The sequence below is a fragment of the Dendrobates tinctorius genome, unplaced genomic scaffold (genome assembly GCF_039654945.1).
Source record: "Dendrobates tinctorius isolate UK_male_01 unplaced genomic scaffold, ASM3965494v1 ptg000200l, whole genome shotgun sequence".
Classification (NCBI taxonomy): Eukaryota; Metazoa; Chordata; class Amphibia; order Anura; family Dendrobatidae; genus Dendrobates; species Dendrobates tinctorius.
In genome coordinates, this window is record NW_027361867.1 from 3,345,753 (window position 1) to 3,366,957 (window position 21,205).

General features: G+C 46.5%; 1 protein-coding gene across 1 annotated transcript in view; it reads right to left on the bottom strand.

Moving 5' to 3' along the window:
- Nucleotides 1–4,837: 4,837 nt before the first annotated feature.
- LOC141056832 (uncharacterized) overlaps nucleotides 4,838–21,205 on the bottom strand; it is a 53,464-nt gene continuing 37,096 nt past the window's right edge. Inside the window, exon 5 of the mRNA XM_073553304.1 lies at nucleotides 4,838–8,659. Coding sequence (XP_073409405.1) covers nucleotides 7,305–8,659 — 1,355 coding nt within the window. The 3' untranslated portion in view covers nucleotides 4,838–7,304. The remainder of the gene's footprint in view (nucleotides 8,660–21,205) is intronic.

Here is a 21,205-nt window from a genome sequence, read left to right on the forward strand (position 1 = left end):
GGAGAGATATCTGGAGCGGAACACAGGAGACAGGACTGAAGTAGGACTGTAGGATTATGGATAGTTGGATGGAGCAGGAACACCGGAGGCAGGACTGGAGTAGGATGTTACAGGAACGCTGGTGCAGGACTGGAGTAGGATGGGACTGGAACACAGGACTGGAGTAGGATGGAACAGGAACACAGGAACAGGACTGGAGTAGGATGGAACTGGAACACAGGAGCAGGACTGGAGTAGGAAGGAACAGGAACGCTGGAACAGGACTGGAGTGGGATGGAACAGGAACGCTGGAGCAGGACTGGAGTGGGATGGAACTGGAACACAGGAGCAGGACTGGAGTATAATGCAGGGAACACGAGAGACAGAGCTGCGAGGCTGCTGCAGGAAACATCGGGGACGGAACTGAGAGGATGCAGAGAGCACAGGAGGAAGCAGGGCCCAGTGTGCAAGGTAACACAACGATCAGGCGCCTCCCTCAGGGGGAAGCAGCCTTATATGGCCCCGTCTGGTCTGCCATTGGTCCGAAGGTGCATCCGGGTCAGGGCACAGCGGGAGCACAAGAAGCAGAAGGGAGGCGCGGCCGTGGCCTATGGCGCATGCGCATTGCATACAGAGATGGTGTCGGCCGCACGCCCGTCAGAAGTGACCGCCGTGGCCGTCGGGAGGAGAGAGGCTGCGGCATGGGATCGGAGGCCGGCTGCGGCATGGGAGCGGAGGCCGGGTATGATGGAGCGGTGTAACAGTACCCCCTCCCCTAAGCCGCCCTCCCGGAGATTAGCAAGAAATCTCTTGCGGATACGGGGAGCATTGATATTCTCCCGAGGCTCCCAGGATCTCTCCTCAGGACCAAAGCCCTTCCAATCAACAAGAAAGAATGTCCTACCTCTAACCCTCTTCATAGCGAGAATGTCCTGCACTTCAAAGACATCATCGGCACCCACCGGCTGAGGACCAGGATCAGGCAAGGAATGGAAACGATTCAGTGCCACAGGTTTCAGGAGGGAGACGTGAAAGGTGTTCGGGACCCGGAGCGAAGCAGGCAACCTCAATTTGTAGGCGACTTCGTTGATACGTCCAAGAATTTCAAACGGACTGATGTAGCGTGGTCCCAACTTGTAGGAGGGCAGTTTCAACCGGATGAATTTGGAGGAGAACTAGACTTTGTCCCCAACATGATACGGTGGAGGATCCAATCTCCTTTTGTCGGCATTATTCCCGTCATTTATCGCTCGTTACATTTTCTCTATAAAATAACAGATTCCTCTTTGTTACACGTCCTAATACTGATCATTTATATCTCTATATTGTAGAGGAAACATTTCTAGGAGTGTATACACTTCACCACAAACACTTCCCATAGATTTTATTATCCATCACTGTTATTAAGCTGCTTCTCTCTTTATATCTTTACCATATCACTTTTATTCTCTTTTCTTACCCGTTGCACAGTTGCACTCTCACTGGTCACTTGGTGGGGTCACATTTGGCTCTTTTCACCTGCATTGTTCTGTTTCCGGACCCCCCTCACTATCACTTCACCTGACTGATCGCTACCAGGTGGCTCTATGCAGCATTATTCATCTTGGTCTTACCAACAGGTTTTCATCCTGATCCTTCTGCTTCACTGGGGATGCTGAATGCTCACGTGGTGTGGGCCCATCCGGTCTCCATGGCAACGAGTCCATCCAGCGTCATTCCGGTCACTCCCCTCGGTGACACCATCCAATCAGAGGTGCCCAGAGGCGGAGTTACCCGGGATGGCATGTGACGCTGTTTCCTGGATCCCGCACGTGACACACCACCCGGGGGTGTCACAGATGCCTGTACCCACGTGGGGTATACTCGCTCCCTGTGACCTCTGATTGGCATTTGCCCCAGGTCGTTCGGTTTACACCAATAAGCCATCAGGGGTATGTCCCCACCACTATTAGGTGTCACGCCAATAACACGACCCTGGACAGGAAAGGGCCGGTATAAACAATAACCACCAATGTGATTGGCTGACAATGGCCGACTCAATCATGTGGTCCATAGATGTGACCAGGGAACAGCCCCAATTCCTTTAGGAACACCCCCACTTTACCCCAGAGTTACTCCCCTTGCCTGGATTAGTGCAGGACCTTGGTGTGTTGGAAACACTTATCCGTACCCTCTGAGGAAGCTGACGGGGCGAAACGCCGGTAAGAGGGAATAGTGGTGAATCTGCCATCTTTCTCTGTACACTCCCGGCATGTCGTCTGTAGGATCTGTAATCTCCATCTCTTGTTAGGATGGTTCCTCCTTTACACTATATGGGCTGTGCTGTATTCCTGGGATATCCCATATAGCACTGGCTGCACTTTATATCTCCTCTCTGTACTCCAGGGATGTAATGCGCTGTCAGCTCTTTATTCTCTCACTATTTATACCCTTTGCTCTGTGTCCTCTCATTATATAAGCTATTCATCTATAAGTGCACAGGATCTATTCCCCTTATACACTGATATCCAGTGATAGATCTACAATCCGGTTACATATATCTATGTATGGATTTATCTTACACTCAATAAATACGGTGCACTTATCTCCACCTTGATAGTGACGCTCTCTTAGGATACATGTTACTCTATGATGGCACTTCTGCACATGGCCACTAGATGGCGCTACATCTGACATTTGCCTGAATTTTTATATCTACACCTGGTTTACACAAATTATATTTTCTTGTGGTAACTCTATACTATTTACCATTAGAAGCTGTGTATTTCTGTAATTATTTGTATGTATACATGATTGATTACCACTTCTGTCTCTGTAAAAACAATCCCATTTAACCCCTTTCTGACATGGGGTGTAAATGTACGCTGATGTCGGACTCCCTCCCTTTGATGTGGGCCCCGGCACTGAGCCCACATTTTTTCCGGCACATGATGGACCGGAAATTCCACCCATCGGTGACCCTGTCACATGATCGCGGGTCACCATTGGGTTGGCATGACAGCCAGAGGTCTCCAACAGACCTCTATGGTTGTCACTGCCAGATCCTATGAGTGCTGCCCATTGGTCGGTGCTCATAGCAAGTGAGCAACTCTGCTACATACAGGAGATCTGGTCATCGCCTCTATGTAGCAGAGCCGATTGGGTTATGACAGCTTCTAGTCTCCCATGGACACTATTGAAGCATGCCTGTGGAGACATGGGGGGGTCAGCAGGCGGTCTGGACCGCTAGCCAAAACCGCATGACACAGGGATCGTCCTGACGAATTCCTGCTATCCTTTTAACGTGGGCAAAACGCTACTCAGACAACACAAGGGGAGGGTAAAAGTGTGACAATGCTTTATTGTACCACAAAACAGGCAAATAACACATAGAACAGTCCCATCAAAATACCCAAGATGGGGCACATTACAGACTCTCACCCTTCCACTGACCTGTCGGGTTAATAGCTGCTGTGACTTCAGATCTTCCAGGGGCGCTACTCCACCTGTGGCACACACTCAGAGAGGAGGTAATGACAAGTGTAGGAAGATGACAGGTTATTGAGTCCACATAAGGTACAAGGCCAGTTGATCTGAGGTCCACAACCTGTCTCCAAACGTATCCATGTTTCAGCGATGGTCAATGGAGCAGATCTGTATTCTTCCAACCGAGGTTGAAAACCCCTAGGTTGTTTCCTGTAGAATCATAGATCCGTGTCCCTCATAATGGAGCCATGATGATAAATGGCTGCCATCCTGTCTCTTGTCCTTTTGGGATGCATGGATGTCTTGGCAGAATCTCTTTGGCTGTTTCTCTCTGTCTCTTTACTCTTTATACAGAGGCATGTAACCTATTTTTAGACTTAAGAAGTGTCCCTCATTCAGTATTTACATAAAGGGTAAGAATGGAGGTGAGATCAAGTAGCATTACTTGATTATTTAAAATATTTGCATAGTTTTTCCCTCTTTGCTTTATAAGTCAAGAAACTGGCTCCATAACACAATGTATAATTAGCATATCAGCCATCATCACTAGTGATCAAGGATAAGGGCACAACAAAACTCAATATTACCGGCTTACACAAACAAAACTCTGTTTTCTTGACCAACCAGAAATCAACACTTAAATTTGAAAGCCAACATACAGGTACATTCTATTATTCTTCATTTGCTAAAAATAGTCGTCTGGCTAATTAAGATACAATGCTGTATGTCTTCACAATGACAAAAGTAAAAAAATGTTTTTAAAAATATATTAAAAATATATAAAAGTTCGAATCACCCCCCTTTCGCCCCATTCAAAACAAAACAATACAAAGAAAAAACATACACATACTTGTATTTGGTATCACCTAATTCAGAATCGCTTGATCTATCAATATAAAAAAAAATTAACCCGATCGCTAAACGGCGTAACGAGAAAAATCCAAAACGCCAGAATTACGTCTTTATGATCGCCGCAACATTGCATTAAAATGCAATAACGGGTGATCAAAAGATTGTATCTGCTTCAAAATGGTATCATTAAAAACGTCAGCTCGGCACACAAAAAATAAGCCTTCACCCAACCCAAGATCATGAAAAATGTAGATATGACGGGTATCGGAAAATGGCGCAATTCTTTTATACTTTACCTAATAAAGAGGAGTTATTTTTACTGATGTTTGTTTTGGGTCGTTTATTTTCTGTTGGTATTTGGTTTATCCTATAAAACTCCCATATAATATTCTCACCTTGAATTTATTCTATAAAACTCCCATATAATATTCTCACCTTGAATTTATCCTATAAAACTCCCATATAATATTCTCACCTTGAATTTATCCTATAAAACTCCCGTATAATATTCTCACCTTGAATTTATTCTATAAAACTCCCATATAATATTCTCACCTTGAATTTATCCTATAAAACTCCCATATAATATTCTCACCTTGAATTTATCCTATAAAACTCCCATATAATATTCTCACCTTGAATTTATTCTATAAAACTCCCATATAATATTCTCACCTTGAATTTATTCTATAAAACTCCCATATAATATTCTCACCTTGAATTTATCCTATAAAACTTCCATATAATATTCCATCCTTGAATGCACGCCACGTGCATCATGTTTTTGTACAATTTGTGAATAATATATATAGGTTCTCCTCGTCTGATTTATTTTTGAAGGTCAATGAAATACGATTTTCCTGTAATTCATTTCTCACACTCTCGGTATAATAATGACACTTTTCCCTGTGTGGGATTTTTGATAAAAAGGTTGACAACTAGTTGGACAACCCCTTCTCATTCCTCATGTTTGGTCCTGTTAGAATTAAAACACTTATACAAACCTCCCATGCTGGCACCGTTTCAGTGGTGTCGGCACTTGTGTTCTTGGCTCTTTTGAGGTTGTTACGTCATGTGAGCCCTGTGCCCAATCAGCGCTGACGTCACTGTCCCCACCTTAGGACAAATCAAGCATCATCTGGCCATCAGAGAGCAGCCGCAGCCCTGGCTTCATGTTCAATACATCCGAAGGAACAGTGAAGCTGCCGCTGATTGGGTGCAGGGCTCGTGTGATGTGAGAACCTCACATAAGCCCCGGGACAGTGAGTCTCAACACCGCTGAAGTGGAGCCGGCACGCCAGCGGAGTATGAGTGTTTTTATTTTAATGAGGCCAAACATGAGGAATGAGTTCACTGAGAAAAAAAAAATATTCCGTATGGACTATAAGACACACCTAGGTTTTAGAGCAGGAAATTAGGAACAAAATTAAAGCAAAAAATGTGGTCAACTCTGTACTTAATAACCCCTATCCTGGTATCTATGGTATCCTCACCCCCATCCTGATACACTTGGCCCCCTCATCCCTATCCTGGTATGCAGGGCCCCATCCGTATTCTGGCCCCAATCAGAAAACATAAAAAAAATTACACTTACCTACCCGGCGCTCCCTCGCTGCGTCCTGCTCCGGTTTCAGCAACTGCTTTATGCTTGTAAGCAGTGCTTGGCAGGGATGTCATGCGTTGATCACAAGCAGAGCACAGCTGCCGGAGTACTCACCAGGACTGTGCGCACAGAGAGCAGCGAGTATTCCTTCCTCTTCAGTAGCACGCAGTGTCAGCCACCGGCTTCCTGCTGCTGCCGGCAGTCACTTGTGCCGCTACTCAAGAGAAATGAATATTCATTGGATTCATTCATTCATCAGGAGACTATTTAATACTGAAGTATATTCAAGTGGGACTAGATGAAGAAAACCCTAAAATCATGTATCATGTTATCCGAAACAGTCAGAAAACTAGCCCCATATTGGCCGACCCCAGACTTCAAACTATATACTTTGCAAGTTTATAAGCCCCTCCAGTGTCAGGAATAGATAGTATGTGAAAATACAGTATATACCGCTCAGGGAACACTTACCTTTCAGAGATAATTTCCATATTCATACTAAATAATGGCACAGATCTCCCAGACATTATGACTGCACATATCTCTAGTCTTTATAACGATATTGCACTCATTCCTTGACAGACCGCAGCATGGCCATTAGTTAGAAGCTGCTAATGATCTTTGGAGCAGGTAAGTTTTCCCTGAGTAGTATATACAGGGCCATCTGAAAACTGAGTTTAGTCTAGGACAATTTGCCTGCACGGCTAATTACCATATACTGTATACTTGAGTATAAGCCGACCCGAGTATAAGTCGACCCCCCTAACTTTGCCACAAAAAACTGGGAAAACTTATTGACTTGCGTATAAGCCTAGGGTGGAAAATGCAGCAGCTACTGGTAAATTTCAAAAATAAAAATATATACCAATAAAAGTAAAATTAATTGAGACATCAGTAGGTTAAATGTTTTTGAATATCCATATTGAATCAGGAGCCCCGTATAATGCTCCATACAGTTCATGATGGCCTCTTAAGATGCTCCATACAAAATACGCCCCATATAATGCTGCACAAAGGTTAATAAAGGTCCCATAAGATGCTCCATAGAATAATATGCCCCATATGCTGCTCCATAAAAGTTATGGCCCCCTCTGTGTGACTGCTCTGATGTCTAACAAGAAGCGCTTTCTGTTTAAAATATTTCCCACATTAACAGGAAAAAGGCTTCTCCCCTGTGTGAGTTCTTTGATGGCTATCAAGACTTATTTTCCATTTAAAACATTTCCCACATTCTGAACATGAATATGGCTTCTCTGCTGTGTGAGTTCTCTGGTGCTTAACACAATCTGATTTATTGTTAAAACATTTCCCACATTCTGAACATGAAAAAGGTTTCTCCTCTGTGTGACTGCTCACTGCTCTGATGGCGATCAAGAAGCGCTTTCTGGTTAAAATATTTCCCACATTAACAGGAAAAAGTCTTCTCTGCTGTGTGAGTTCTCTGGTGCGTAACATAATCTGATTTATTGTTAAAACATTTCCCACATTCTGAACAGGAAAAAGGCTTCTCCCCTGTGTGAGTTCTTTGATGGCTATCAAGACTTATTTTCCATTTAAAACATTTCCCACATTCCGAACATGAATATGGCTTCTCTGCTGAGTGAGTTCTCTGGTGCTTAACACAATCTGATTTATTGTTATAACATTTCCCACATTCTGAACATGAAAAAGGTTTTACTCCTGTGTGGATTCTCTGGTGATTAACACAATTTGATTTATTGTTAAAACATTTCCCACATTCTGAACATGAAAAAGGTTTTACTCCTGTGTGGATTCCCTGGTGCTTAACACAAGCTGATTTATTGTTAAAACATTTCCCACATTCTGAACAGGAAAAAGGCTTCTCCCCTGTGTGGGTTATTTGATGGCTATCAAGACTTATTTTCCTTTTAAAACATTTCCCACATTCTGAACATGAAAAAGGCTTCTCCCCTGTGTGAGTTCTATGGTGAATAACCAAATCTGATTTCCGGATAAAACATTTCCCACATTCTGAACAGGGAAAAGGCTTCTCCCCTGTGTGAGTTCTATAGTGATAAACCAATTGTGATTTCCGGTTAAAACATTTCCCACATTCTGAACAGGGAAAAGGCTTCTCCCCTGTGTGGGTTTTTTTATGGATATTAAGACTTATTTTCAATTTAAAACATTTCCCACATTCTGAACATGAATATGGCCTCTCTGCAGTGTGAGTTCTCTGGTGACTAATAAGATGCTCTTTCCGGTTAAAACATTTGCCACATTCTGAACAGGAAAAAGGCTTCTCTCCTGTGTGAGTTCTCTGGTGACTAGTAAGATGCTCTTTCCGGTTAAAACATTTCCCACATTCTGAACAGGAAAAAGGCTTCTCTCCTGTGTGGATTCTCTGGTGTTTATCAAGATTCCCTTTCTGGTTAAAACATTTCCCACATTCTGAACAGGAAAAAAGCTTCTCCCCTGTGTGAGTTGCATGGTGATTAACCAAATCGGATTTCCGGTTAAAACATTTCTCACATTCTGAACATGAAAATGACTTCTTTGCTTTAGGAGCAGTTTGTTTTTTAATGCCTCTTTTGTGACTTTGATTTTCCTTAGTAGTAAGTAAAGAATCAGAAGATGGGACCTGTTTCATAGGATCGGATGACAGATCTTTGCTGTGAATGGATGATGATATATCTGGAGTAATAGCAATCACTTCCGTTGTATCTTGTAGGATCTCAAGATCATCAGAATTAAAAATTGAAGATGTCAGCTGTCCCTCTGATCTCCTGGTGCAGTCCTCTGCTAAGATAAAAAACAATTTTTTTAATAAAATAACCTTGAGTTTTATATTTTTGAACATTTCTACTTAAACTGACGATAAAAATGGCAAGCTATGTAAAGAACTTTAATTATTTACCAAGACAATGACAGTTCACAGTCTAATAGAAAACCTTGTTGGATGAGCCAGTAGTGTGTGGTGTTCAACTGTTTGTTAATTCTGCCTCCCAAATGTAAAATATAAAGAAACCAATCAATGTTATGTAGGTGAAAATAATACCAATTCTCATCTCACAAAAAACAAGTCCTCAATCAGGTCCATCATCTGTCAATAGAAAAACAAATAGGGCAGGTTACATATAATGCTAGTTACGGTTAGGGGCTAAAGTAATGGTTACTGTTAGGCTAAAATTAGGGTTAGGGTTACTGTTAGGCTAAAGTTAGGGTTAATGTAAGGCTAAAGTTAGGGTTTATTCTAAAGAATTAGGCTTTTCTCAATTGTCTCCCCAATAATTTGGTCATGTCAGAGTTTTCTATTTCCGTAAAATAAAAATAAAAATGAATAAAATGGCCCATCAGTATTATAGTGCAGAGGAGGCTTATGCACTTTTATGTTCGGACAGCGAAGAAAGTGCAGTGTCAGATGGCGATTTGGATTTCGAGGGCTTTACTGTAGTAGCAGCGACAGTGATAGCTCAGAAATGAGCAGTGATTCTGGTCCATCCTCACACACAAGGACCAGTACAACAAGAAGGACAAATAGCGCTTCTGGAGAAATGTCTCCAACTCAGGGAACAATGCTCAGTACTAGCGCTGTCCCTAGTGCTCGTGAATTGGCGCACACCAAAGTCCAAGGGGCTTTGCCTCTTGATGTAGCATTTCCTAGATAGGAGGCTTCAGATTTGGCTAATCCATTCATCCCTAATTTTAAGGTCATTCCTGGTATAAATGTGGAGTTGGAAAATTTTGGACCAATTCTTTTTTTAATTTGTTTGTGACAGATAGCTTGCTAGAGCATATTAGTCTACAAATTTATATATTTATGTCGCTCCTCCTCACCCAACCGCCTCCAAGACTTCTCCTGAATATCCCCCATCCTCTGGAATTCTTTGCCCCAACATATCCGACTATCAACCACATTCGGATTCTTCAGACGGAACCTGAAAACCCACCTCTTCAATAAAGCTTACAGCCTGCAATGACCCCGCTACCTCCTCACCACTACCGGAGATATCGCCTCAACCAACACCAGAACTGCTGCAACCCACCAACCTACTGTCTCCTTCCCCACCATCCCGTAGTATGTAAGCACGAAAGGGCCGGGTCCTCTTGCCTCTGTATCAGTCTGTCATTGTAAGTTTGTTTACTGTAAGTGATATCTGTAATTTGTATGTAACACCTTCTCATGTACAGCACCATGGAACCAATGGTGCTATATAAATAAATAATAATAATCATCATCCCAATTCATCAGCCAGAATCCACGATCCTATTGTGCTAGGTCAAATTTATGGACACCAACTAATGTCCTAGAATGGAAAACATTTTTAGGATTTACATTCGCTATGGGGCTTGTTAAAAAAACGAGCATTCTGTCCTATTGGTCCAACCGCCCTGTTCAAGCCACCCCTATGTTTTCTGCTGTTCTTCCTAGGACCCGTTATGAAATGCTCATGAGATTTTGGCATTTTAACAACAATAGTCAATGCTTGCCCAGAAATGTCCCTGAACATGACAGACTATTCAAAATCACACCCATCATCGAAGACTTGACAGAAAAGTTCTTAAAGCTTTACACCCCAGCAGATAACATTTCCCTTGTAAAATTCAAAGGAGGACTGCACCTCAAGTAATTTATTACTAAGAGGGCAAGGTTCGGAATAAAGCTCTATAAAATGTGCGAGACTTCAACCGGATACACATTAGTTTTTCGCATTTATGAGGGGAAAGATAGCCAACTAAACCCACCAGGATGCCCTACTTATCTGGGGACATCGGGAAAAATCGTTTGGGAGCTGATAAGCCGAATTACTTACCGGTAATGCTCTTTTAATGAGTCCGCGACAGCACCCACTGGAGGTATCAGATCCGCCCCATTTGGAACAGGAAACCCTACAGGAAAGATAAAAGGGGCGGTCCGCCTTTCCTCCTCAGTTTTGCATTTCAGAGTACCAGGAGGACTGCCAAGGATTAGGCAATGTCTTTTATTCATCTTTAGCAGATATACTTTATTATCGATATATTTAACAGGGGGGGAAGTGAGCGGGTGCTGTCGAGGACTCATTAAAAGAGCATTACCGGTAAGTAATCCGGCTTTTTACCCTTCGCCATGACAGCACCCACTGGAGAGATTCCAGAGACCATCACCTGGGTGGGACCACCGTGCCAAGGACAGTCCTGCCAAAGCTTAGGTCAGAAGTTGATGAAAGGTCAAGTCTATAGTGATTATAGAAGGTAGAAGGAGATGACCAAATTGTCGCCTTACATATGGTTTCAATTGGAACGTCTCCCCTCTCGGCCCAGGAGGTCGCCATTGCTCTAGTGGAATGAGCTCTGATGCCTTCCAGAGGATCTTCATTTTTTGCGGAGTAGGCTAAGCGAATGGCATCCCTGATCCATCGGGAAATGGTGCTCTTCGTGACTCCATACCCTTTTTTACAGCCCTGAAAAGATACGAACAGAGCCCTACACAGCATCCAACTCCTGGACCTCGCAATATATTTTAGGACAGTTCTTCTGACGTCCAAAGTGTGGAATTTCCGCTCCTCTAGAGTGGAGGGATCTTCAAAGAAGGTTGGAAGAAGTATCTCTTGAGATCTATGGTATTTTGTTGATACCTTAGGCAGGTATGAGGGGTCTGGCTTTAATATTAATCTATCCTGGTATACCTGAAAAAAGGATGGATCTATGGACAGGGCCTGGATATCACCCACTCTTCTAGCAGATGTCAGTGCTACTGAGAGGACTGTCTTGAGTGACAAGTATTTGAGGGATATCGTGTCTATTGGCTCAAAGGGTTCTTCCGTCAGGGCATCTAAGACCAGATTTAAGTCCCATGCGGGGATTGCAGGTATGTGAACTGGAGTTATCCGTTCGCAAGCTGTAATGAATCGTGATATCCACTTATTTCCTGCTATATTATGGCCGTACAGTGCCCCTAACACGGACACCTGAACTTTCAGTGTGTTTACTGCCAGGCCCAAGTCCTTCCCTCTCTGTAGAAATTCTAGGATAGGAACTATCGGGACTTCTGTTGTATGAGGTGCTGTATGAAACTGTAGGAATTTCTTCCATATTCTTGTATAAATCTGGGTCGTGGACTGCTTCCTGCTCTGTAGGAGCGTAGCAATTAGTGTTTCAGAATAGCCTCTTGATCTTAGTAGCTGCCTTTCAAATTCCATGCTGTCAAGGGTAAGCTGTCCACTTGGGGGTGGAAAAAAGGGCCTTGGGAGAGTAGATTGGGAATCGAAGGAAGGACCCAAGGATCTGTCACTGACATAATTCGTAGCCACGAGAACCACGGTCTCTTGGGCCAGAATGGTGCTATCAAGATTACTCTCGCCTTGTCCTCTCTGATCTTCCGAATCAGTGGCAGGAGAATCAACGGAGGGAAGGCGTATGCCAGTTTGAACTTCCATGAGGTCTGGAGGGCATCCAGTATGTCTGGGTGATCTGAAGGGGACAGGGAAGCAAACATCTTTATCTGTCTGTTCTCTTTCATGGCAAAGAGGTCCACCTGAGGTTGCCCCCATAAGGCTGCTATGTCCTTGAAGACTCGGCGATTGAGGCACCACTCCCCTTGCCGAAGTGTGTGTCGGCTTAAGAAGTCTGCTTCTCGGTTGTTCTCTCCCCTGATATGAAGAGCCGAGAGGGACAGCAAATAGCTTTCGGCTAAGTTTAAGATTCTTCCCGCAGAAGACATCAGAGTCTCTGATCGAGTACCTCCCTGTCTGTTTATGTAGGCCACTGTAGTGGTGTTGTCCAACAAGATCCTGACATGTTTCTGTTGGAGCTGTGGAAGAAAATGGTATAGAGCATAATATACCACTGTCAGCTCTTTTAAATTAGACGAGTATTCCCATTCCTCTCTATTCCACCTTCCTTGACAAAAGCTATTCCCCATATGGGCTCCCCAGCCATGGGGGCTAGCATCGGTGGTTAGGATACAAGATGGTACTATAACCCATGGGACTCCTGAGGATAGATGGTCATCATCTAGTCACCACTCTAGAGAAGTCAAGACCTCTTGTGTTAAGGTTATCTTGCTCTCGAGGTGACCACCATGTCGCCTGTCCTCTTGGAGGATCTGATGCGGACATGATAATGGGCCCACTGGACTGCCGGGGCACAAGAATTTAGCGACCCCAATAGCGACATTGCCCCTCTCAGAGACATGCGTGGTCTACCTATTGCTGCCTCCACTTTCTCTTTTGTGAGTGCAATCTTTACCTGAGGAAGTAGACATCTCTGGGTTGTGGAGTCTAACTGGAACCCTAAAAACATCTGGAGGGAATGTGGAACGAGTCTAGACTTCTGTACATTGATGATCCAGCCTAGATCCTGCAAAGATGAGATTGCGTCAGCCACACGTTTGGTACATTGGGTGACAGAGTTCCCGATTATTAGGAAGTCGTCTAGGTAAGGTACGACTAGAGTGTCTTTTTGACGAAGATAGGCCATCACCTCTGCCATCACCTTGGTGAAGATTCTTGGCGCTGTAGAGAGGCCGAAAGGCATGGCTGTATACTGAAAATGACGGATCTTGCCTTCGAACACCACTGCGACTCTTAGGTATTTTTGGTATCTATCATGGATATGAAGATGATAGTAAGCATCTTTTAAGTCAATCCCCGCCATTACACAGTTTGGAAAGAGAAGCTTTATGGTGGATCTGATTGATTCCATCTTAAACTTATAATTTTTTATAAACGTATTAAGCTTCCTTAAATTAATAATTGTCCTAAACGTACCATCTGGTTTGGAAATTAAAAATAAAGGACAGTAAAATCCTCTACCTTCCTGTCCCTCTGGGACCTCTACTAAAACGCCCTTGGATAGTAGGCTCCGAATTTCTTCTTCGAGGGCCTTTTGTTGAACTATAGAGTTAAGGCGGGTTATGATAAAGAAATCATAAGGGATTTGAAGGAATTCTATTTTCATTCCCTCTTTAATTATACTTAGGATCCATGGGCTCGAAATTATTTGTTCCCATTTTGAATAAAAAAAATTTAATCTACCCCCTACTGGTGGGTCTGATTTTTTAATATTTATTTTCCTTCCGGAACGTTGAACCCCTGAACATGTTACCCTTTTGTTTTTCTTCCTTTATGGGCCATCTATTTGATCTATCCGTTTGCCTCCTTCCAAACGGTCGTCTTTTAAAGGTTCTCCTATAGAAAAGGACAGAAGAATCAGGGAAGGCCTTCTTCCTCTCCTTCGCTTTGGCGAGTATGTCATCTAGGGCTTTCCCAAAGAGAAACTCACCCTCGCACGGGGTTGCACAAATCTTAGATTTTGATTGCACGTCCCCCTTCCAGCTCTTCATCCACAGAGCCCGCCTGGCGTTGTTCACCAGAGCCGCCGATCTCGCTGCCAGCCGCAGAGTGTCTGCCGAAGCATCGGCCATAAAGGCTGCTGCCCCTCTGATCAATGGAATAGCGGCCCGTAGTTTTTCTCTTGACACCTTCTGCTCGATTTGTTGATCCACTTGATCCAACCATACGAGCATAGATCTAGCGGTGCACGTTCTGGCTACTGCTGGCTTAAAAATCCCCGTGGTAGACTCCCAAGATCTTTTCAAAGATGACTCTGCCTTACGGTCTAGCGGGTCTGCCAACAAGCCTGCGTCCTCTACCGGAATAGTAGATTGTTTCGAGGTAGAGGCTACAACGGCATCAACCTTTGGCACTTTGGTCCATTTTAATAGCTCGTCATTGCTAAATGGATATTTCCTCTTTGAGGCCGATGGGAGAAAACTTCTTTGATCGTGTTTTTCCCACTCTCTTTTTATTAGGGCCTTAACTGCCAGTATTACTGGGAACGCTCTCCTTTTCTTTTCCGCCAACCCCTCAAACATTATTTCTTGTGCAGTTTGGACACCCCTTGCTTCCTCACACCCCATAGTATTCCTCACAGATTTGACCAGGTTATCCACACTATCCAGAGGAAAACATGACCGTCCCTCCATGTCTGATGATGATGACGAGGATGTGAGTGAGGAGTCGGAGATTAACCCCTGTTCTTCCTCTGACTCTGAGCTGAGGGTCACCTGTTTTTTGCTCCTAGACTTCCTAGAGGGAGTACTGGCGCGGGTGATAGCCTGTATTTCCTCCCTGATTATGACTTGAATGTCCTTTGATGACACTGTGGACCCCTGCCTAGTCTCCCTGGTGCACTGCTTACAGAGCTTTTTGGGGTAGGAGTCAGGGAGAGGTTAAGCGCATAACGCGTATTCCTTATGCTTAGATTTTTCTTTTTTCTTCGCCTGGAGAGGGGAGACATGGCGAAAGGAGAGGGGGGAGGAGAGGTCAGCTTAATAGGCAGAGTATATACATTGCACACTCACCCAGTGAAGCCTTTGTAGGGATTTGACTCGCTTAGGTGCAGCGGGAGACAAACATGAGGCACGTTCCTTTAAAATTTCACCAGGTTTATTACTCCATAAACCATAGACAGCATAACACTGAAATGTAACCTTCACTTCAGGCAAAGGAACAGAAATGTCCGTGGCTTCAGACTCGGACTGAGAGTCTCAGCACATGCTGGGAGCTGTAGTCCTCCCCATATACACTCTCTGTAGTGTCCCACCTGGACACATGGAAGTCTGTCCACACTCAGACAGACTCCCTCCACACTCTCTCACATGTGCCAAACACCTCAATTACATAGCCCTGTAACCACACCCACAGGTGATCACATGGCTATGACATCACTAAAGGTTGTATAGACACACACAGGCTTCCCTGACACAGTGTAACAGAAAGATCAGCAGTACCTCTGCTGATCAATACACCCTGGAGCCTGCATCCCAAGGCCACCCACCTTGAGACCCATAATGGTCATTTAGGACCCTGCTCCTGTTACCACACTGAATGTGCCTGTACACCCGTCCTGGGACACCCACACAGCGCCCCCTAGCTGACATAGTGGTAACTACACCACATACCTCCCCCCTCTGTTCAAACTTGTGGGGTTGAACACATGACATCACCCAGGGATCTTGAGACCTGGCACCCATGTCACCTTGCCCTACCAGTCGGGAGGACCATCTCCGTATGTTTCGGTAGTCATACTGCATATTTACGTTAGGCCTCCCCTGCCCCCAGCGGTCAGTATCTCGGCCTTGGGCTTTGGCCTTCCCGTCAACGTCCGTCAGTGTGACCAGACACTCTTTAGTCTCCACCTGTCTGCAGTGTGCTTCATCACGCGACCTTTCTCTCACTGGCTGGCTCTCCCAGTTCGCACGGTCATGAGTCCCACGTCCAGCTGGGCCAACTGGCTGGTCTGAGTCTGACCCTCTGTCGCTATGTCCACCACCGAGTCTCGTGCCTATGTTACTAAGATTAGAACGGCCACTTGCGGACTCTCGACGTTCTTGCCTTCGACTACCTGTCCTTTCATTCCTTGGAGGATCCCTTCGGGTCCTTACACCTTGGGTTGGAGGGGGACGCCACCTGACGTTCTCTATCTGCTCATTCATCTGCAGTCGATCCTGTCTTAGCTGCTCAATCTCCTTCAGGTACGCTACCCGATATTCCAGGAGCATGCGAAGCTTCCCAATGCTTTCCACCGAACCAACCACAATGACAGGAACCATGTCATCTTCAATAACGACTTGGATTTCACCAGCAGGCGGGATCCTCACTCTCTTCACACAGGATCGATTCACCATCTCCTGCATCACCTTTCCAAGTCTGCCAACGACTTTCCCCACCAGATTTCTGGGCACCGGAATTCTGTCTTCCACAAAGCCCAGCCGACTTTGTGCTTCCCTTGCAAGCTCCAGACGTCGAGCGGCTTTCCAATTACGCTTCACGAGCATCTGTTTCGTGCGGAGACATTGTAGGTGCATCTCCTTCAGGACAGCCACCCTTCTCTCTGTGTCTTCCGTTTCTGCCAGTATCACCAACTGGTCTGTTTCTGGTGCCCAGCTCACACTATAGGCCTTTACTGCCTTTTTAAAGGTCTCATGCACACCTTCGCTGGCACACGCTTCTCGCACGTCTTCGGGTACCTCCATCACACACTTGAAGGTCATGGACTTGCTCTCATCCTGGACAGATGGCTCTGGGTTCCCCATGGACACTTCCCTCAAGGTATCTGCCAAGACCGGGTGACTGTCTTGTGCAGCTCTTGGCTCACCATCTTCCTGAGATTTACAGTCTTCAGGACCCTTTTCCAAGATGGGCTTTGGCAGTTCTGCCTTGCTATCAGTCGGGCAAGGCCGCTGTACGTCTTCGCCCCTCCACTTCTCCTGCAGAAGACCTTTTACTACTCCACTGAGTTCTTGCAGAACTTTATCTTTCTCCTCTGCCAGGTAGCGACGCTCATCCTCTCTCCTGAGAATCTCCTGTTGATGCTTCTCTTGGGCCTCTCTGAGCACCTCCATATCTTCCAACAGGGTCTTGTTCATGGTTTTACACGCTGACAGGTGACCTCTGAGCTCAGAGACTTCCTTCTCCAGCTCATCCACTCTGTGCTCAGCTGCTTGCCTTAGGACTCTTTCCCGTTCGACATGTTCTGTTACAGTCTCCTTTATCAGCTGTATCTCACGATCTTGTTCTCTTTTGTCCATCACGTGTCGCACCACTACCTCTTTAATTATATCGTTAAAGGGTACCACTGGGTCAGTCACCCCAGTCGAGTGAACCCTCCAGTTACCGTCCAGCACCAATGTGTCTAGTCCAGTAGTCTCATCTCCCAGCCCACCATCTGTCTTATCACGAGACGTCAGGTCCGTCAGTTGGGCAGATGTACTTCTTCCTCTGGTCAGTTCTACCTCTGACCTGTCCATGTCAGGAGCCGTCACTGTCTCAGTGTCTGCTTGTCCCACAGTCGAAGCATCTCCATCGTCAGACCAAACGTCATCAAACAAAAGAAAGTCCCGGCCCCTCTCCCAGGCATAGACTATGTCCCGTGGTATTCCTCTATCTTGGCACTCACCACCTTTGGTCCCCTCAAACACTACTGTGTCTACTGCGTAGTTCACCGTGACCCCGTGTTTACAGCAAACCCTGACGTTTTTCTCGGTCAGAGAGAAAACGAGAGGCGTTCCTGTCAGAGTCACCTGACTCTCTGAGTCCAGCCGACCAAAGGCTCCTTCCCGGTGCAGCATCACTGTACACATCTGTGGCCCATCATTACTACCTGGAAAGGATATTCCACATTCTGAAAAAGACCTGCACATACACTGCGGTACTCCAGACATACCTACTGAGTCACCCAGTGCTGTCACTTCTTCACACTTGGCCACTTTCTGGACCACCACCCCACTTTGGGTTGCCACTCCAATTTGGGTCACCGCCCCCTTTTGTGACCCCACCCCTTTTTGGGCTACCACTCCAATTTGGGTCACCGCCCCCTTTTGTGACTCCACCCCTTTTTGGGTTACCACTCCAATTTGTGTCACCGCCCCCTTTCGGGACTCCACCCCTTTTTTGGTTACCACTCCCTTTTGGGTCACCGCCCCCTTTTGGGATTTCCCCATGTCCGTTCTGCAGAACTTCTTATGCCACAGTTCACACAGTACAGTTTGTCTTTTAACGATACCACACAAGTCTTTGTTGGCACCACCACAGCTCCTGCTGTCACTGATCACTGGCACCTCCGGCTGCTGTTCACACACACACACAGCGGCTGGTGTCACTGCAGCTCCTGCTGCGCCATCTTCGTGGACCCACCGATCCACCAGAAGCCGCTTGTCCCCTTCTTAACCCCACCGGGTTACCGGAAGCCGCTTGTCACCCTCAAAGATAAAAAAACCACAAAAGCGCGCCCATAGGGCCTTACCAGTGCAGGTATAATCGGTTATGAAGCAATAATACAGGGTACTCACCCTTAATAGTTGTGTAAAGCCACAACTACTGTATCCGCTTAGTTACATGCAATAAAGCTGCAGCAGGATGGTGTAGACAGACAGCGTCTGCTACCAATGCTCAAAGAGGAAAAACACCAGGTCCCTGTGCTGCGAGACCTTCGTGACCACTCTGAGCCACAGCAATCTGCCTTGCAAAAAAACCTTTGTGACCACTCTGAGCCACAGCAATCTGCCTTGCAAAAAAACCTTCGTGACCACTCTGAGCCACAGCAATCTGCCTTGCAAAAAAACCTTCGTGACTGCTCTGAGCCACAGCAATCTGCCTTGCAAAAAATACCTTCGTGACTGCTCTGAGCCACAGCAATCTGCCTTCAGGTTTTGCAGAGGAAAAGAGAAAAAAAAAAACAAAACAAAAAAAAACACATGCACAGTCTCTCACGTGTCCTGTCCGTGTGCTGTTCAGGACGTACCGCCTCCACCTGAGAACGTCCAACACACAGGGCACACCGGGTGCTATTCAGGGAGCCGACCTTCCTCCCAGGGTCTCCCAACACACCGGCCTCACCAGGTCCAGGGGCTCAGCAAGTGCTCTTCAGGACATCCGTCTCCGCCTGAGACTGCCCAACACACACCTCACCAGGTCCAAGGTCATAACACGTGTTCCAGGGATCCGATTCCTCTCCCAGAACCTCCCAACACTGACCCTCCAGGACCTTGCTCACTGACCCCTCCAGGAACACAGTCTCTCACTGACCCTGGTCAGTGCAACACAGACTCCTGTCTGTTACCTGTGTCGGCCACACAGGTTCCTGGACGCCTCTTCTCCTCAGAGGTATCCCACAAATATTAATACAGTCACTTTCTCTGACCTCGGTCAGTATTACTCACGGTTGTCAGACCGTCTGCTCTCCTGGCTCAGAACCGCCAGCGCTGCCACACGTGCTTCTGGGAGTCGCTGCCCGCAGTCTGTCACCAACTGTAGGGATGTGACTCGCTTAGGTGCAGCGGGAGACAAACATGAGGCACGTTCCTTTAAAATTTCACCAGGTTTATTACTCCATAAACCATAGACAGCATAACACTGAAATGTAACCTTCACTTCAGGTAAAGGAACAGAAATGTCTGTGGCTTCAGACTCGGACTGAGAGTCTCAGCACATGCTGGGAGCTGTAGTCCTCCCCATATACACTCTCTGTAGTGTCCCACCTGGACACATGGAAGTCTGTCCACACTCAGACTCACTCTCACGCTCTCTCACATGTGCCAAACACCTCAATTACATAGCCCTGTAACCACACCCACAGGTGATCACATGGCTATGACATCATTAAAGGTTGTATAGACACACACAGGCTTCCCTGACCCAGTGTAACAGAAAGATCAGCAGTACCTCTGCTGATCAATACACCCTGGAGCCTGCATCCCAAGGCCACCCACCTTGAGACCCATAATGGTCATTTAGGACCCTGCTCCTGTTACCACACTGAATGTGCCTGTACACCCGTCCTGGGACACCCACACAGCGCCCCCTAGCTGACATAGTGGTAACTACACCACACCTTATATTACCGGATCGGATGGCTGAGATCCAATCCTAGGCCTTGACTCTCCTGCCTCACTCCTGCAGGCGGTGTCTGTCCTGGTGTTGCAGTCCCTGGAGGAGCTGCCCCCCACAGAGTCTCCTGCTGGAGCATGCACTTCTGTTGGGGACGACATGGCTCACCACCGCTCAGCTGCGGCGCTGTTTAAATAGATTGCCTCTTTTTTTTTTTCTTTCTTCCTTGTGTCTGCCCCCAGAAGTCACTCCTCCTCCCCGGGATCACCGCGCATGCGCCGTCGCACTCTCAGCCATCCTGCCCCGGAAGCTCAATCATTACTTCCGGCGGTCAGTGCCTCTGCGCCGGCCGGCTACCGTGCCTCCGCTTCTGCCTGCGGCCCGCGCTCTCCACGCCACCGCCACCGCTGCTGTGCTTTCAAAAATTTTTTTTTCTTCTCTTTCTTCGCGCCACTGGCGCACTTACCACTCCTAGCAGCGGCAGCCTGCGCGTCGTGGTGCCACCCGGCGCGCTCCTAGGTGAGACCGGGCGGCCCTCCCCGGACCCGGTCATCACGCTCCATGCATCAGATGAGGGGGGAGCCGTCTAACGGAGTCTCCCCCGACGCTGCCTCCGAACCGCAGCCCCTGCCGTTCCTGTGGAGTCCGCACAGGCAGCATGCATAGCCCAGGTATGCTTTCCTGAAGGATCGTGAGGCTCCTTTTGGAACAGGAAACCAAAACTGAGGAGGAAAGGCGGACCGCCCCTTTTATCTTTCCTGTAGGGTTTCCTGTTCCAAATGGGGCGGATCCGATATCTCCAGTGGGTGCTGTCGTGGCGAAGGGTAAAAACTCAATTTTTACAAAAAGGCTACAATCTGTACACTCACTGGCCACTTTATTAGGTACACCATGCTAGTAAGGGGTTGGACCCCCTTTTGCCTTCAGAACTGCCTCAATTCTTCGTGGCAGAGATTCAACAAGGTGCTGGAAGCAT